The sequence below is a fragment of the Cebus imitator genome, unplaced genomic scaffold (genome assembly GCF_001604975.1).
Source record: "Cebus imitator isolate Cc_AM_T3 unplaced genomic scaffold, Cebus_imitator-1.0 Scaffold34, whole genome shotgun sequence".
Taxonomy (NCBI): domain Eukaryota; kingdom Metazoa; phylum Chordata; class Mammalia; order Primates; family Cebidae; genus Cebus; species Cebus imitator.
This window is the reverse complement of record NW_016107349.1, coordinates 8,043,053-8,062,718: the sequence shown is the minus strand read 5'-3', so window position 1 is coordinate 8,062,718 and position 19,666 is coordinate 8,043,053. Positions and strand designations below refer to the sequence as shown.

At 43.2% G+C, this 19,666-nt stretch overlaps 1 protein-coding gene across 3 annotated transcripts in view; it reads left to right on the top strand.

Moving 5' to 3' along the window:
- The window catches only part of KCNK10 (potassium two pore domain channel subfamily K member 10), a 143,531-nt gene that overhangs the window by 68,574 nt on the left and 55,291 nt on the right, over nucleotides 1-19,666 (top strand). For all 3 annotated transcript variants that reach the window (XM_037737108.1, XM_037737107.1, XM_017524625.2), the window contains exon 3: nucleotides 15,582-15,699. In XM_037737108.1, the coding sequence (XP_037593036.1) occupies nucleotides 15,582-15,699 (118 nt within the window). The remainder of the gene's footprint in view (nucleotides 1-15,581; nucleotides 15,700-19,666) is intronic.

Below are 19,666 nucleotides of genomic sequence, written 5' to 3'. Positions count from 1 at the left end.
GGGGTTGGGGGGCTAGGGGAGGGATAGCAGGGGGTGGGGATATTGGGGAGGGATAACATTGGGAGAAGTACTTAATGTAGGGGATGGGGAGACGGAGGCAGCAAACCACCATGGCACGTGTATACCTATGTAACAGTCCTGCAAGATCTGCACATGTACCCCAGAACTTAAAGTATAATAAAAATAAAAAAGAAAAAAGAAAAATGAAAATTACTTGTTCCTCCTTTAGCAAAGATTTCTGGGGTGCCTGCTTTGTGCTCCACATCCCTCCCTGGCCTGTAGCCCCTGAGACTCTGGAATTAATCTTCCTGTGTGAAGTCCTATTCCACTTAATGAGCTGTGTGACGGGCAAATATCATAGTCGCCCCTGGCCTCCACTGCTCTTCCGTGAAATGGAGATTGTGACAATAGTGTCTACCTGTTAGGGTGGTCTTTGGATTAAACAAAAGAAGCTCAATAACTTTGAGTTCTTGTTATTGCTGCTGCCTATTTGTTAGGAAAGGAGGAAAAACAGAAACCAGAAAACTCCTAAATGGTGTGCATTCTGGAGTTCTGCTAAGGGAAAGAGAAGAAGGTGTCTGAAATGCCCTTTGGGCTGCAAACCCTATGTTTTCTAACAGAGAAATGTTACTTCTGCTGTTCAAGTGCATAGTGCCCTTCACAGAAGTCGCTCCCCAAGTGCTGGGCTGGCCTGCTTACACCACGATGCTCTCTCTTTGTGACTTGAGCCCAGGGAAGCAGCACAACAAGTTTCTATTCCATTCAGAGGGTTTACTGTGGGCATCTAGAATGCCATCTTTATCCTAAGCCTTAATGGGGACTCGTGGGCTGACATTTATCAAGTAGACACTAGGGCCAGCTCCATTGATCTCTGTCCCCCCAGTTCTCTGATTGGTTTGACATACAGCTTTAGAGAACCTGAGGGACCCGGTCGGCTCAGGCAGCCTCGAAGGAGCAGGTTGCCTGACCAGTGGAGTGACCATTGATTCCCAGGTGAGACTGGGTGAGCGGGCTTATATCCCCAATGCCTGACTGTGATTAAACCCTAATGAGGTATGTGGATCTTCAAGGGGAAGGGCCAGGCCCCTTTAATTAGGACCCTTCTGAACAAAGGAGACGATGACGCTAATTCCAATTTCACGAGGACCGAGCTTGCCTAGGGCAAGCTGCTTAACCCAAGCTGGGGCCCAGCAGTTCAGCTCATAAGGACACAAAAGACGCGTCCATCTCTGGAATCTTATCCCTGAGATGTGAGGGAGTGTGCAGATGATTGTAACTGGGAAACTTCCTGCAGAGCTGGTGTAATCATAAAATATAGCGACCACTTATTGGTGTTTACTTTCCTCTAGACTCTGTTCTAAGTGCTTTAATCCTCTAGCTCATTTAACTCTTGCAAGGAGCCTACAAAGTAGGTTCTTTCTTTTTTTTTTTTTTTTTTTCCTTTTCTTAAACAGGGTATTGCTCTGTCACCCACGCTGGAGTACAGTGGTGCGGTATGGTTCACTGTAGCCTCAAACTCCCAGGCTCAAGCAGTTCTCCTGCCTCAGCCTTCTCAGAACATTTCTGGGGCCAGGTTGATCTAATCCCCTCATAATGAGCAGGTTATTTCGCTCCCTGGAAGGCTGGCTTCTTCCCTGCCTCACTTCAGTCCTTGCCTCCAGCAAGTCACTGAAGTCCTCAGAGGCCACTCCACTGTGAAGTGGACACCGTCTGTTTGTGGAACTGCAGGTAGATAACACCAGACCCAGCCAATTAAAAAAAATTTTTTTTTTTGGTAGAGACAGGGTGTCACTATGTTGCTCAGGCTGGTCTGAAACTACTGGCCTCAAGCAGTCCTCCCACCTTGGCCTCCCAAAGCGCTGGGATTACAGGTTTGAGCCACCATGCCCAGTCCAAAGTAGGTTCTATCATCATCATCTCATTTTATGGATGAGCAAATAAACCCCAAGGAGTTAAATAACGTTTCCAAGTCCAGATAGCCGATAAGTGATTAAACTGGGACTTGAGCCCCGGGAAGCCAGACTCCAGAGCCCACACAACTGAACCCTTGTGCCATACTGCTCGTGTGTGTCAGTGGTGAGTATCCCTTCACTGACATGTAGACCTCTTCATAAAGCTTTTACTCCAAGGAAAAGACTGGAGGGAGAAGGAAACATGATTCAAGAAAACTGGGCTGTCTCGTATAGTGCTGTAGCCCTCTACGTGGGGAATATTGTATTTTCAAAGAAAGGGTGTGTCAGAAGGGGAATGAACATGGACTTTACATCTGATAGACTTGGTCCCTTAACCCCACTAAACCTAAGGCTCCTTCTCATATTACAGGGCTCAGACAGTCCTCATTCTGATTGGGAGGAGTGAGTGAACCTAGCGGAGTGCCTAGCATGACACTAGCACTCAGGATACACTGTTTCCTTCCCCCTTCCATCTTCTCTCAAGTGAACTGAGTAGGCAAAGAATTATACCTGGAGTACTTGCATTTCTTTGGCAGTAGAATAAAGTGAATTAAATGTATTTTTGAAGTTGAGGTTTCCATAAACTTGATTTGGCGGCCACTCTGTCCCAAAAAAGCCTTTATTTTTGACGTCCTCATGTGCTGTAATTGCTTATCTCCCTGTTCCCAGGGCAATTGTCTTAGAAGCTCCTGTACTGACTAGTCTTGGAGAAAACCATAAAACATTCATCTTTTGTGATCCTCAAAGAATAAAATCGTGAGGAGCCTTCATTGACTGACAGGCAAATGAGGAATGAATGCTTCAGTTTGCAGGGATGATGATTTGTAGCAGCCATTTCTCAGGATGTGAATTGCTGGATGTTTTAAGATTTTGAGTGTCTTCATTGGAGCTCAAGTGGTCCCATGGCTGCCATTTCTTCTGGTCACAGCCTTGTTGAAGGGAGCAACATTTCACAGGAGGGGGTTTACTGTTGGATGAGGCGCCCATCAGGAAGGACATGGGATTTTTCATTCTAAGTGCCTTGCCATAAAGCAAACGCCAGGGGTCCATTCCTCTCTCACTGGAAAACGTTTCTGGGGGTAGGTTGGTCTAATCCCCTCAGAGTGAGCAGGTGACCTCACTCCCTGGAAGGCTGGCTTCTTCCTTGGCTCACTTTACTCCTTGCCTCCAGCAAGTTACTGAAGTCCTCAGAGGTCTCTCCACCGTGACAGGGTGCTTCTCTGTCGAAGAAAGTCCCGGGGCTTTCATCTGCCTGGCCGGGGCTAGGTCTGGAACTGCCTGGAGCATGAGCGTTTTGGAGGGTCTCTTCCCACTTGGCTTTGTCTCTTTCTCTCTCTCTGACTGGTCCAGTGACTTTTTATGTTGGTGAATAGGAACTTTACCATTGGTTTTCACTTTATGACCTCTCTGGGATTCCCTCCTCCGTCCCCGAGATGGAGTCTCACCCTGTTGCCCAGGCTGGAGGGCAATGATGAGATCTCAGCTCATTGCAACCTCTGCCTCCCAGATTCAAATGATTCTCCTGCCTCAGCCTCCAGAGTAGTTGGGATTACAGGCCTGCTTCACCACACCCAGCTAATTTTTGTATTTTTAGTAGAGACAGGGTTTTACCAGGTTGTCCAGGCTAGTCTCGAACATCTGACCTCAGGTGATCTGCCCATCTCAGCCTCCCGAAGTGTTGGGATTATAGGCATGAGCCACTGTGCTGACTCAGGTGTTTTTTTTTAATCCTTTCCAAGTAGAGTATCAGATACTTTGCCCAAGTATACTTGGGCCTTAGACTGTGTTTGATGAGTATTATTTGGAACAATTTATTTTTTTTATTAAAAAAATTTTAAAATGACATATAATAGTTGTATGTATTTATGAGATACATAGTGATGTTTCCATACCTGGAATGTATGGTGATCAGATCAGATCAGGGTAATTAGCATATTCATCATCTCAAACATTTATCATTTCTTTGTGTTGGGGACGTTCAATATCCTCCTTCTAGCTGTTTGAAACTATAGAATAGATTACTGTTTACTGTAGTCACCCTGCAGTGGTATAGAACACTAGGAATTATTCCTCCTATCTTGCTGTTATTATGTCCCTTTTAACAAATTCCTCCCTCTCCCCCTTCCACCCACCCTTTCCTGTTGGCATCATTTATCAGGCACTGATTCTGTGCGGGCTGGGTGCTAGAGAGTTTGCATAGGTTACTTAGCTTCATTTGCCTCCCTCCATTGCATCAAGAGGTGGCCACTGTTGCTACCTATTTTATAGAGGGCAAAGTTCTTGCAACCAGCTAGTGACCAAAGTAGGACTCGAGTTGGGCTAGATCTCTCTGACTCCAGAGGCCATAGTCTCTTACTAGTACTCTCCTTGGCTTGACACAGTGGGGTTACAGAGTATATAATTGGATCAAGACAAATTCCTCCCGATGAAAGGAAAATCCACTCAAATGAAATGATGAGAACGCTCCTTTGTGACAGTTAGAGCTTGCCTCTGACACAGAGCTCTGTCTCCTGTCCTCTCCCCATATTTGTAACATTTCTGACATAACAGAGAGCCTCCACAACAAGGCTGGGGTGCCGGACCATCGGTCTCTGACTTACTGACTCATTTGATTGGCTGTTCTCATTGGGCCTGACTCTACCATGCTTTGGTGGAGAAGGATTTAGTCTAAGATGTGGGCCGTGGCATTGAGGAGTGGGTATTGTGCTGTGGTCCTGGGTGTGAACCTTTTTTGTTGTCATGGCAACCAAAGCTACTATTTTGCAGATGAGAGGGCTGGGGATTATGAACTGCCAAACTGTCCTCTCCATACCCAAGGAGATGGGTGATTTGCATGACCCATAAGCATTTCCCAAGGCTGTGGCACTGCCCTTCTGCCAAGACCTGAGTCACTCACTTGCTCACTCATTTGTTCACTCACTCATTCATTCTTTCATTCAACAAATTTATTGATTGCCTGCAGTGCTAGATGCTGAGATGTAATAATGAATAAAAGACAGACATGGTCCCTGCCTTCTTGGAGCTTATAGCTAGAATGACCAAATGTCCCAGGTTTTGTGGTTGTGGAGCAATTGTTAATAGTGCCCCTTTCTCTCTCAAAAGTGTCCTGGGGCCGGGTGCAGTAGCTGACGCCTATCATCCCAGCACTTTTCGGAGGCTGAGGCAGGCAGATCGCTTGAGCTCAGGAGTTTGAGACCAGCCTGGGCAACATGGCAAAACCCTGTCTCTATTAAAAAAAATGTGTTTTGGTTTGAAAGATAAAATATATGGTGACCCTACTTCTAGACAGTGGGAGAGGCACACCTTATGGGTGTTATTACACAAATAATTGTAACTATAACCCAGATGAGAGTTGCAAAGGAGGGGGAGCTAGAGCTATGGGACACCTGAAGAGGAGAACTGATTTCGTAGGTCAGGGATTCCAGGCAGAGGAGGTGGAGTCAAGGCCCTGGATGAAGGGAAGCAACCTGTGTGGCTGAGGACTTGAGCAAATGTGCCCAAAGAGCTTTTAACAAAGGGAACTTAGAAAGCAGTTTGGCTGGAGACAGTCAGGAGCCAAACCATGCAGGGGCTGACTTTGGATTTTATCTTCAGAGCACCCTGAAGCTTACAGGTATGTTTTTAGCAACAGGGTATATGGTCTGGTCAATTAGTACATTACCATTTTGTTCCTTCATATAAACCCAAAGGGTTTGAAGTTATTCATTCATTAATTCAATAAGTAAACATTTATGGAGTGACAACTGTGGCACTCTGCTAAGTGTTTTGCTCCGGATTTCTGACCTGAATTGTCCTCAGTGGTGCCAAATCTCAACTACTGGGGAAAGCTTTTATGGGACCTTTATGTTGTGTCATGTCCTGCTTGGCCCCATTTGCCCTATACTGTACCCACTAGACTCTCTTGGGTGACCTTCACTTTTCTGTTTCCCCTTCTCATGACTGTGAGCTCTTTGAAGTTGAGTCTGTGTCTTTTATTAATAAATCCCTTCTGCGTGGCACAGTGGCTGGCCAACAGAAGATGCCAAAGTCTTGAGGAAGAAGGAATGGTGCTCATTGTATCTGCTTTGAAGACCAAGAACCTTTCATTTAGAACCTTCACAGAAGGAAAGCAAAAAATTCTGTTTCTGTATTATACAAGTCCTTTCTTTTTGGTCTGGTTGTCAATAGCACTTCTCTGGATCTGCCTTCTGGATTCAGGTGATTCTCCTGTCTCAGCCTCCTGAGAAGCTGGGACTAGAGGTGCGTGCCACCACGCCCAGCTAAGACAAAAACTCACCTTTTGTCTTCTTTATGCATGAACAGATTCCCTTGGTATCTATAGCCATCAAAGCTTTACATATTTACATGTTTAGGGACATAAGGCTTTTTAGGAAAGCAGTTTGTCAGAAAGCACAGCACCTGAGATGTTCTTGGAAATCCTTGTTGTGACTTCAGAGTGCAGATCCAGAGCAGCCTTCTCTGTGCTGGACCATCCCCTATTTCAAGCAGGCTTTTGTCCAGAACCCTGGTCTGGAGAGTGCAGATTCTGGTTCTTTGAGCCCAAGGGCTCAACTCTGAGTTGAAGTGACTCTTCCTGGCTATTGCTTTGAATTCAGAAGAGCTGCCCTTTCACCAGCAAAGCAGTCACATGAAAGATGCTTCGATGTGTGCAAGATCAGGCCTGCAGGCCCCAGTCTGTCTCTACAGGCCTCCAAGTCATTATTATTATTGTTTCTATCCCTGGGGTTATTGATTTCATCACTGTTTAGTGATGGAGATCTAAAGCTTTTAAGCCAGAAATTAAAGAGGTAATGGAAATTGGCATGCCACTGGAAAATGAATTTGCAAATGAGAATTCAATGTACTAAAAAAAACCTCCCATAAAAATATAATGCAAACCCAGAAGTGAATGCTCCTGTGACTACATTTCTATACAAATGTGCATGTATTTGTTCTCCTTCAGGGTGTGGCTGTGTACATTATGGAATAATGAGATTCTGATGGTGTATGATTCCTACAATTGCTCTTATTACTTATCCCAATAAAATGTTTTCATTTATGTGACTAATATTTACTTAGTATTTATCATGAAGCAGGTGCTGTGTTTGGCCCTAGTAATTAAAAAATAATGAAAAATGCAGGATGCCTTCACCCTGTCCTCAAGGGGCTTGAGGTTCATATGAATTATATCACTAGCTAATACTGGTACTGTGCTAACTGTGGACAGGAACTGCTCTAAATGCTTTATGTATAGTCACTCATTTAAATTTTACAGTGATCCTAGGAAGTGGGGTAAGAAAATGAGGCACAGAGAAGTTAAATAACTTGCCCAAATGTAAGTGAGAGGTGAAACAGTGACCCAGCCAAGGGAATCTGGCTCTAGGATCCATGCTTTTTAGCCATGATGCTATACTCTAGTGGACAGTTACAGCCCAGTATGATTGCTTCTGGAAGACAAGGAAACGCTCAGGTCCTTAGTCACAGAGCAGGAGTCTCTGACTCAACCTATGGGACCCCCAAGAGGACCTTCATTCACTTGTGAGTCAACTGCAGAGAGTCATGATTACTTCCTGGTTGTCCTTTAGAGGGCTTTGTGTCTTAACATAAGGTGTTGAGGCTGGGTCACTCTTTTCTATCTAAAACCAGTGTCCATGGGTTATCGTTCAGGTCTGCAATTAAGAGTAGCTTATCACTTTATATTGGGAACATTTATTTTTCCTTCTTTCTCTATGGAAATGGGCCTGCTAGTGCAGCTTAACTTTACTGAGTGAGTGTTTAACCTTTTGTTTTTAAAAAAAAAGGAGATGAGAAATACAAATTATGACTTCTCTAAAACTGTCCTTTTTTTTTAGTTAGAAGAAGGTGACATGACAGATGAGCTTTAGCAAAATGTTTACAAGAGAACTATTTGTGGGAGATAGAAGGCTAGAGTGAAAAGAGAGGACTTTTAACCAGTCTCAACTCTGACACTTTCCTAACCACTGTAACTGTGGACAAGTTACTTCTATTTTCTGCTGCCTCGCTTGTCAAATGGGAGCAGTAATAGCATTGACGATGACAGGGTTTCCTGAGGACTAAATGGGATAAGAAGGCAGAGTCTGGTACACTGCAAGTGCTGGCAGCTATGCTTAATTTTAGGAGTATTCTAGAACTTTCCCTGTAGTTTCTAGCATTGTTTCCACTTCCTGTTTCTCCTCTTATCAAACTATGCTCATGGGAGAGATGGTGACCCATTCTCTAAGGAGGCACAGAAAAGGATTTTTTTTTTTTGACACAGAATCTTGCTCTGTCACCCAGGCTGGAGTACAGTAGCATGATCGTGGTTCACTGCAGCCTCTACCTCCTGGGCTCAAACAATCCTCCCACCTGAGCCTCCTGAGTGGCTGGGACTATAGGCACACACCACCATACCTGGCTAATTTTTGTATTTTTTGTAGAGATGGGATTTTACTGTGTTGCTCAGGCTGATCTTGAACTCCTGGGCTCAAGCAATCCTCCTTAGCTACCCAAAGTGTGGGGATTACTGGCATGAGCCACCATGCCCAGCTGGAAATGAAATCTTAATCTGTGATTAATATTGAGCACTCAAAAGCAATAAAGAGCCCCAAGTAAAGAGCTACAATAAAAACAAGATGGCAGAAGCCTCTTCTTTTCATGTCATTAATCTTCTAAATATTAAATTTCAGGCTCTGTTCAGTGCCATGACAATGGAAGGAATGGTAATCTTCCATTAGTGCACAGTGTAATGAATCAGAATTCCTGTAGCTGCTTCTGTAGTCCAGTACAGTTTTCTTTTAATAGAAATTGGGTAGGCCCATCTTTAATGGGAGTAATCTCAAGTGCAGAGATAACAAGGCATATATCAGACACTCTCCTCAGGACCAGGGCACTTTTTCACCCTCACTTGGCAAATTTGTTATTCAGCCTGTCGAGTGTGAGTCCAAACTGAGATGAAAGAGTGGCAGCTTGTTGGTCTGAAAGTTTATTGATCATATCAAAGTATACACATCTCTCCCTCCGTCCTCAGTGGACTTGATACATTCCTCATGGCTTAAAATTTGTCTTATTTCATCCTTCCGTATAGTCAAAGAGAGAGAGAGGAAATGAATTCTCCACCATAAGGCACAATTTGGAAGGTACAAGAGCACCCCCAAATATGACTTGGTCTCATAAGATAATATTTAGATAGATTAGTCATTAGTGAATATCCAAGGTTCTAATGAATTGAGTCTCAGAAATCCCCATTGTAAGATTAACCCGTGGTGGCAAAAAAAAGCTAGCATGTCTAAGACCATATGCTATGAGCATGCGTGCTAGCCCATCCTGGATTTCTCTCTCCTCTTCTTCAAACAGATTCTCCACTTGCCCTGTCCTTTCTGCCAGTGGCCACCACTTTAGATTTGTAACCAGGCTGTAAAGTTCTGATGAAACCTTGCTGCCTGGCTCCCTGAGGACTCCTGAGGAAACGCTAATATTTGCACATAACTGGATACTTAGAGCAGTAGGAAAATACACGCCATTATAATATCCACCACATTACTGAAGGTGCCTCTTTCTTTGCGTTTTCATGGTCTGGTCTGCTTTTAGTGAGGGACTCCGAGGTGGAGGTGGTGTGGCAGTGAGGAAGGCCACTCGACTGGGATGTGTCCACTCAGGTCAGCCCAGGCCTGACTGCCATGTTGACTGTCTGTCTGGGTGGGAGGTAAAGGCACACATGCATCAGCCCACATTCTCTTCCCCTCGTCCTATTGCAAATCACTGGGTGTCCCGGGCTGGATGTGAGCCAGCCTGCGCTTCCCACAGGTGGGAAGCTGTGCGTCTGAGATAAAGAAAGGAACTCGAGGTGGTGAGAAGCTGCCTTTGCAGAGTTCAGGATGGTGAACACCCTGTTGACAATTCTGAGAACATTGTTTGTTAGCTTTGCTGTGTACCAGATGTGTACTGTACACATGGAGCTTTACTGTTCTCAGTGTCATGAGTCCCCTGGGGGCAGCAGTGTTGCCCATCATACTAGGTCCTCAGGGTGGAGTTAGTCTATGCTCAGAAGTACTCAGAAAGGATTCCTATTACTAATACTCCTGAATAAGAAACGACAAGGCACAGTGCCTGAAGTCTTACGTTCATTTTTAAACAACTCCGACAACAACCCTGCATGGAAAGTATTAGTCCCTCATTTTATAGATGAGGAAACCGAGGTTTAGAGAAGCTGAACAACTTGCGAGGCTGAATATTTACTACTCTATCCAAGAACTTTCCCTGTTGCAAGAGTAATGTATGAGGTGCTTCTACCGTTACCCTCTCTGAACTGAAGCCAAGATATCTCTGAATCAGCCACAAAAGTGCCTCGCTAGGTGTGACCCCAGAAATCCTCCCGAAGATCCTCCCATGGTTGCTTGAAATGTCATGAACTCACCTTGCCCTTGGATGTAAAGTTGCCCTTCTCCAAGCCACAGAATATTCACTTGGGTGGCTGTGGAATATTTATATCTGAAATACTTCTGAAGCAGGAGAAAGAATTGTGGCAAGCAAATTAAATATTGTCTTTCCACTTCAAACCCGAGGCTCTTCTGCCACAAATGTGTGAGGAGGTGGGTGGAGATCTTGCTGCCCTGCTGCTGGGGTTTTGAATCATTAGGGGCATTTTTGAGTGGTAATGAATGTGGTCTGCCGATTGCCTTTCTCACAGGGCTTGTGGCTTTCCTTCCAACTGCCAATGGCTGGAATAGACTCACTTTTAATACACTTCAGAAGCCACTTTCCACACTCATGCCCTTACCCTGCCTCAGTCCCTGGCTGAATCCCCAATTCATAATACCTTTGCTGCCTGTGCCATGTAGGCAGTAAGAACATTGTGTATGCAGCCTGCAGAAGTTCTTTCTCGAGAGACAAACAGCCTGTTAGTAAAATGACCATGCATCCTGGGTTGCACCTGTCCCGTGGTCCCAGCATAGTCGTGAACAGAGCTACCTTTCTGTTTGCAAGTTCCCTGCTTTGGACAATATATCAACTGGTCACCTACCTATTGGCATCCATGCATAGGGCACGAATCTGTTGTATTCTTCAGCCAATCAGAGAAAGCCGAGAGATTACTGCTGCACCTTTGTTTGTCTTTCTTTTTGGTGGCACATAAGGAAACAGAGAAACAGATGATCTCACTGAGTGCACAGATCATAGGAGAAAAGCCACAGACAGTTAGTGGTCCCCTGCGGGCCATCATTCATCCCAGTGCAGCACTAACGCTCATGATGGTATCTCGCGCTGTCTGGAGCAGTGATTCATGTAGCTGGCATTGCCTGATGGGAGGAAACTGGTGGGGGAAACCTGGTGGGGGGTCCTGTGAAGGGTCCAGTTACCTCCTCCTCTTCTCTTTCTGCGCATCAGCTGCAGACCCGCCTCACTTTGTGAGAGGTTGCTGTTTCTCTCTTAGGCATGTCAGGTAGTCCTAATGCCTGGTGTGGGGGAGGGAGGACAAGGGAGAGAAAGGGGCATAGAATCTTTTAGATCTTGCCCTCTTTCAAGTCAGCTCTCCACCTCTTTTTAAAAGAAATAAATCTATTATTTTGTTGTTGGTGTTGAGTTGCTTTTGTGTTTGTCTAATTTTAGAAAAAAGTAAAATATTTTCCTCTTACACCTCGGGGAAGAAAATATATCTAAATTTATTATTTTAGTTTGTTCATTTATTTATTGTTGATTTAAAACATTCACTCCTGGGTCATTTACTGGGTAGATAGGTGAGTGCTGGAAATTCCAGCTTAGAGGCTAAAAAGTATCCAAGAAGGAATGGAATTAAAATTTAAAGTAGTGCCTTTTTATCTACAATATCCTCCATATCTAATTATCTGTCTACTTCTACTGAATTATCTATCTGTGTGTATTTTTTTCATCTTCATAAGATCTCTCTGAGGTTGATAATGGTTGAACTTGTAAGTGAACAAATGATTCTCACTGAGTCTGAAATTATTGAATAGCATTGGTTGAACCTCTACCCTGTAACATCTTTTGAGTTAAATGTACAGAGCACAGTTGTGTCATTTCACCATCTGTGTGCTCACACATTCCTAATGGGCTGCCCTTCATTCGCTTCTGCAGCCTGAATGCAGAGAAAAATCTTAAAAGCAAATGCAATTAATTTCAAAATGTTTTACCTGAGCTCAAACGATTAAGATGATCAGAAAATACTATCGAAAATTAATAGAAATTAGAACTAGAAGCTCAATTAGAATTGTTATTATTGAGTTAAAAATGTTGTTGCCAATTCAAGAGGTAACAGTCAGTTATAACCCAAGTTTGCTGATTCGTTTGAATTCTGGTTGTTTGCCAGAGATTTTCAAAGCCATAAAAATCAGAGAGAAAATCAAATGTCATTCTCAGTCTTGGGGTTTTCTAAAGCCTTACCAGAAGTTCGGTGACTTGTGGGAGAGCTTATTTTTCTCCTTCTCATTGAGTCTTGCTCTCGAGGAGTTAGTTCAGAGCATCAGTGGCCCTGCTGTGTTCATAACAACCCTTATGTATAATTTCCACAAAACTGCTTCCACAAGGCATTTAGGTGTGTTGCCCATTTTACTGGAGATTTGGCAGGGAGAGAGGAATTGACTTCACAGACAGAACTCAGTTGAAATGGGATACTAGATGGAGTTGCTCTTCAAAGCCCCGGGCATTGCCGCTATTGAGCCTGAATTTCCCATGTGTCAGTTGACACATCTTTTTCTCGCTGTATTTCTTTTGTCCTCCTTTTTCAGGCCTTCTCCCTTTTCTCTGATCCCTCCCTTTTTGGGTATAAAAGTCAGCCTTTTTCCACTTTAATTAATTTATTCTCTAATTTTATTTTAATGCAGAGTGACTCATCTCTAATCAGCTTCAAGGGCCAAATGAAGTTTGGTGTCTCCATTTTCATGTTCAAGGAAGTAGACTAATTAGAAATGATCCCTTGTAAGGCCTCTTCTGCCTAAATTCTGGGACAATGGCTGTCCTCCTTCCTCATCTGTCTGGAGGTGAGGATGGAAGTGGGGGAGGTGGCGTGCATTCTGGGTACCAAAGATAGAGGAAAGCCAAAAACATCTGCTTTGGGCCAGACAGGGTCAAATCCTGGCCTCTCCACTTCCTGGCTGGGTGACCTAGGACAAGTTCCTTAAGTTTCCTGAGCCTGTTTCCCCATCTCTAAGGTGGGGGATAATACTACTTTATTGTGAGCTGTGGAAAGAATAGAGTGGAATCATACACAACTTGTAGAAAGGATAAAACAGAATGCACCTAGCGAGAGGCATGCACGTAACAAATGTTAGTTTCCTTTTCCTTTCAACTGATAAACACTTTCTTGAGGGTTACATAGGTAAACATTAAATATTTATAAATTACATAATTCAAGAAAAATGAAACTTGAAAAGGAATCTTCAGACTTTTTGATGAGACAAATCAACATCATCTCCGTTTGTCTTATGTGCAGATCTATATTTCTGTGTGCTGTGCTGGGTTTGCTTGTGACGTTTTGTGGAATTCTCGGCACTGTGAGACTTCTGTGAGCCTAACCTCTCTTCACAGCTTGATAGGAGTTGTAAATATTAGGTACTGATGGCATGATTTGAGGCAACCTAAGTGACTGAAGCCTAGAGCTCTCCCTGTGGTATTATTTCCAAGTGGGCTCATCAGAGCTGAATAGATAATGAAGAAAGAAACCCTGGCGAAAGCTTTGTGGCTTGGTCTGATGGTACTCATACGGCACAGTTAAAACAGAGATGTTACCAGTGGAAAGGACTCACCATCTGTCTCCCCTCTAGAGCAGAGCGGAACATACCTCTGATGATTATGTGACCATTGTCAATTAGGCTGATTTATGCAAAGACAGTCTGTACACATCTCATGCAGCCAGATTTTAAATTCTAGGGTACCAGGGTTTGTTAGAAATAGTGGCCGGCTGTGGCCTTGCATAATATTCCATGTTCTCTTAGAGGCAGAAAAGAATAGATTAAGAACTTGACAGAAGGTGCCTTTTTCCCCTGTATAGTCCAGCCAGTTGCCTATGAGTCTACCAAATCTAGCTCGCAGCCTCTTTTTGTACAACCCCTGAGCTGTACAAAATCATTTTTGCATATTTTTAAAGGATTATTAAAAAAAAAAAAAAGAAAAATATACAACAGAGACCATATGTGGCCCACCAAGGCTAAAATATTGACTATCTGGCCCTTTATGGAAAAGGTTGTTGATCTCCTGGTCCATCCAGAGTGTTTGAAATAATCCAGATTAAAGAAGGCAAATTGTAACAATGGTTGGCTTTTTCAGTTGTAATCTGATTTGTGACAATCACTCTACGCCATGGGCATTACTTAGGATAAATGTAATTACGTTTAAATATTTGTGTCTTGCTCTCCCTACCTAGAGTTAGGTTTGCCCAAGGAACAGCCTCTGTTTGTTGTTCTAGAAGCAGCTCCTATGTCTGTTACCTCTTCTCCAAGGCTTTCACCTGTTGCTTTTCTATCCCAGCTCACCTGTGTGAACAGCATGGAGTTGGGCTGCCATGACACTACGTCCTACCTTTTCCCCTGGCTTGAAAAACAATGGCAGGGCCAGCTCAGGAAGAACTGCTATGGAGTTTTTCACCGTATCCTGCTTGTGATGAGGCTAGGGAGGGATTTTTAGCAGTATATTTAATTGTTGCTGAAGTATGAACTTGGGGAAGGAGGCAACTGTGAAGCAGTGATGCATAGACTAAGTCTCCTGGAAGAGGCAGGGCTCGAATTAGACCCAGGAGGATGTGCACTGTTTGTGGGAGGGCACAGGTACATCAGTACAGGGAACATCTCCTGCCGTGTCCTGCCCAGAGTGGGGAATTTATAGCAGTGTGAGATGAAAATGAGTCAGCATTGTGGCCAGTTTGTTGGAAATGTTAAGGTGTATGGAATTCCAAATTCGGTAATCATTGAGGAGTCATTGTAGCTTATTTTTAAAAAGAACAACGTGTGTGTGTGTGGTGTGGGGTAGGGGAGAGTAAAAGGACAATCATGAAATTGGCTACTGTTTGTTAAACCCTAACTGGTGCCAGACATTGGGCTAAGGGTGTTACTTGGACCATCTCATTTAATCCTCACAACAACCCTGTGGGGAAGGTATTATCTCTAGTTTTCAAATGAGGAAACTAGCCTTAGAGAGGTTCAAATAACTTACCCAAGGTTCTGAAGTTAACAACGGGCACAGCCAGGATGGCTCTTAACTCCTGCCCTGTTGAAACAAGCTCAATGTAAAACATTCTTATAAGGCAGAAAACAGTGAAAAAGCAACCACAATCCTGCCTTGCAGAAATGCCCACTTGGGGTGAACATTCTTCTAGACATTTGTGTGTGTGTGTGTGTGTGTGTGTGTGTGTGTGTGTGTGTGTATACACAGCAACTTGTATGCCACCCCATACCTGCAAGATTTCTATAAATGTCACCATATTCTATAGCCTAGTGTTCCCCCCTCTCACGTAACATTAATTTTCTAATGTTCACAACTGGACGCATAGTATTTTGCTTTGGGATGGTACCCTCATCCACTTAACCAGTTCTTTTTAGATGATTGCAGGTTCTTGAGCAGGGGGATAATTTACTGGAACCTTTCTTTTCTTTTTTAAAAAACAACTTTTAAACTGAGTCTTGTGCTTTTTCCCTTTTTTTGCAGCATGCCCTTGATGCTGACAACGCAGGAGTCAGTCCAATAGGAAACTCTTCCAACAACAGCAGCCACTGGGACCTCGGCAGTGCCTTTTTCTTTGCGGGAACTGTCATCACCACCATAGGTACCCGTTCGTTTGCTAATACCTCTTCCTCTGCAGGTCATCTTGAGTAAGGGCGCTTAGTCAGGGTTTTGTCCTCATCACGTACACGATAGTTTGAGGTTCAGAGGAGACTTAGGAAACACTGTCATTTAAATTAATGCAGTCATTGTGGTGGCTTCCAACAAAAGCCAAAGCAGAATGAAGCATCTCTTTGTCCAGAATGAAGGGCTAGCGAACCTAATGAAAAGGTTAGAATGGAAAATATGAGTTGGTTGGTTGAACTTGGATTACTCATTTGAGCTCAATTGCCATTTGAAAAATTGTACTTCTTATTAAAGTTACAGAGTAAAGAACCAAAATGTTCTACAAAGTTTGTTATAAAAAACAGTCGCATTCTAACCCTCTCACCTTTTCTTACCCTTCCAGAGACTGTCCCTTTCATCTATTTTGATTGTTGATTTTAACATTCATCCCCATGTCTTTAAATATCATGCTTGTACTACTTCCGCAATTTTCAGTTTTGGGCATTTTTTTTGACTTCCTATTGCGGAAGATGAGGAGTTAGTTCTCTTTCTTCCTCCCTGCCCCACCACAGAAGGGCTCTTTTCCCGTCCTTTTGTCTTCCCAATTTTAATTAGATAGAATTGAAACATCTGCATTATTTCGACGAGATAAGTGCTTTTTGCAAGTGATCCTAGAATGAACTGTGATGACTTCTTTCCTGTATTGGTCTTTGTCTTATTTTATTTGTGTGTGTTTTTTTTGTAACACTTAGAGAGTTTTGCATTTTTATCTTAGGGGTTAACTTCATTTATTTATTTATTGAGATGGAGTTTTACTCTTGTCACCCAGGCTGCAATGCAGTGGTGCCATCTCGGCTCACTGCAACCTCCACCTCCTGGATTCAAGTGATTCTCTTGCCTCGGTCTCCCGAGTAGCTGGGATTATGGCACCTGCCACCATACCTGGCTAAGTTTTGTATTTTTAGTAGAGACAGGGTTTCACTGTGTTAGCCAGGATGGTCTTGAACTCCTGACCTCAAGTGATCCACCCACCTTGGCCTCCCAAAGTGTTGGGATTGAAGATATGAACCATTACACCTGGCCTAGGGGCTAACTTTATAAGCATAATAGTATATAATAATCTTAGTGTTCTATCTGTTAACCAATATGTATTCGATCCCTATAATGGGTGATGGTATCTCTTCTCTCTCTTTTTACAACACAGAATTTTAGTGGACATCATCTTTTAAATGATTAAATGTGCTTATGTTTCTCTTATATGATTTGCCAGCTTTAAATGATAACTCTTGGCTCTCAGCTATTACATATGATGCAGCCAGTGAACTTAGCGTCTCAACTTCCTTTCTCTCTTCTGCTATCCGTTATTACTCATTGTATCATTCTCTGTAAGTTGTGTCTCACTTTATTGTGCCTTGCTTCATTGTGCTTTGAAGATGTTGAGTTGTTTTTTTTTTTAAACAAATTTAAGGTGTGTGGCGATCCCACATTGAACAAGTCGATTGGTGCCATTTTTCTAATGTCATATGCACCACTCTGTCTCTCTGTGCTGCATTTGGTAATTTTCACAATATTTTCAAACTTTTTCACTCTTAAGTATGTCTGTTAAGGAGATGTGTGGTCAGTGATATTGTCATTGTTTTGGGGTGCCACAAACCGGGCCTTCTTAAGACGGTGAACTTAGTAAGTGCCATGTGTTCTGACTGTTTCACCGGCCGGCAATTTAGGCATGCCTGATCCTGGAGGCACAGTGGTATTGAAATTTGGCCAATTAATAACCCTGCAGTGGCCTCTCAGTGTTCAAGTGAAAGGAAGAGTCAGTGCATGCCTCTCATTTTAAATGTAAATCCAGAAATAATTAAGCTTGGTGAGGAAGGCATATAGAACTCTGAAACAGGCCAACAGCTAGGTCTCTTCTGCCAAATGGTTGGCCAAGTTGTGAGTGCAAAGGAAATTTTGTGTTTTTTTTGAGACAGGATCTCTCTGTGTCACCCACGCAGGAGTGCAGTGGTGCCATCATGGCTTACTGCAGCCTTGATTCTTGGGCTCAAAGGATCCTCCCACCTCAGCTCCCTAAGTAGCTCAGACTACAAGTGTGCATCACCATGCCGAGCTAATTATTTTAAAAATTTTTTGTAGAGATGGAGTTTCACTATGTTGCTCAGGCTGGTCTCGAACTTCAGGGCTCAAGTGATCCACCTGCCTTGGCCTCCCAAAGTGCTGGGATTACAGGCATGAGCCACTGTTCCTGTCCAGGAAAAGTTCTTGAAAGGAATTAAAAGTGTTACTCCAGTGAGTGAGCACAGGAATGATAAGAAAATGAACCAGCCTTATTGCTCATATGGAGAAAATTTTAGTGGTCTGGATAGAAGGTCAAATCAGCCACAACATTCCCTTAAGCACAGATCTAATCTAGAGCAAGGGTCTAATGCTTTTTAATTCTACAGAGGCTGAGAGAGGTAAGGAGGCTTCGGGAGAAAAGCTTGATGCTAGCAGAGGTTGGTTTGTGACATTTTAGGGAAGAAGGCCTTTTGATAACATAAACGTGCAGGTTAAAGTGGCAAGTGCTATGGGAGAAGCTGCAGCAAGTTACCCAAAAGGTCTAGCTAAGAAAGTGGCTACACTAGGCTGGGCGCAGTGGCTCACGCCTATAATCTCAGCACTTTTGGAGGCCGAGGCAGGTGGATCACAAAGTCAGGAGTTCAAGACCAGCCTGGCCAACATGGAGAAACCCCATCTCTACTAAAAACACAAAAATTAGTTGGGTGTGGTGGCGGGAACTTGTAATCCCAGCTACTCGGGAAGCTGAGGCAGGAGAATTGTTTGAACCGGGGAGGCGGAGGTTGCAGTGAGCCAAGATCACGCCATTGCACTCCAGCCTGGGTGACAGGGCGAGACTCCATCTCAAAAAAAAAAAAAAGTGCCTACACTAAACAACAGATTTTCATTGTAGACAAAGCAGTCTTATATTACAAGAAGATGCCATCTAGGACTTTCATAGCTACAGAAGAGAAGTCAATGCCTGGCTTCAAAGCTTCAGATGACAGGCTGACTCTCTTATTAGGGGATGATGCAGCTGGTAACTTTAAATTGAAGCCAGTGCTCATTTATCATTCAGGAAGTCCTAAGGCCCTTAAGGATTATGCCAAATCTATTCTGCCTTCCTTCTATAAATGGAGCTACAAAGCCTAGATGACAGCACCTCTGTTTACAGCATGGTTTACTGAAGAGTTTAACCTTCCTGTTGAGACCTACTGCGCAGAAAAAAGATTCCTTTCAAAAGAGTACTGTTCACTGACAATGCACCTAGTCACCCAAGAGCTCTGATGGAAATGTACAAAGAGATAAATGTTATTTTCATGCTTGCTAACACAACATCCATTCTTCAGCCCATGGATGAAGAAGTAATTTTGACTTTGAACTCTTATTATTTAAGAAATACATTTTATAAGGCTGTAGCTGCCATAAATAATGATTCCTCTGATGGCTCTGAGCAAAGTAAATTGAACATCTTCTGGAAAGGAGTCATCATTGCAGATGCCATTAAGAACTTTTGTGATTAATTGGAAGAGGTCAAAATATTAACATTAACAGAGTTTGGAAGAAGTTGATTCCAAGCCTCATGGATGATTTTGAGAGGTTTAAGACTTCACTTTTTAATTCTATGGAGGCTGTCACTGCCAGTGTGTTGGAATTAGAAGGGGAGCCTGAAGATGTGACTGAATTGCTGTATCTCATGATAAAACTTGAATGTTTGAGGAGTTACTTCTATGGATGAGCAAAGAAAGGGGTTTCTTGAGATGGAATCTGCTCCTGCCTGTAAAGATGCTGTGAATATTGTGGAAATGATGACAGAAGATTTAGAATATTATATCAGTTTAGTTGATAAAGCAGTGACAGGGTTTGAGAGGATTGATTCCAATTTGAAAAAAGTTCTACTGTGTGCAAAATACTATCAAATGGCATTG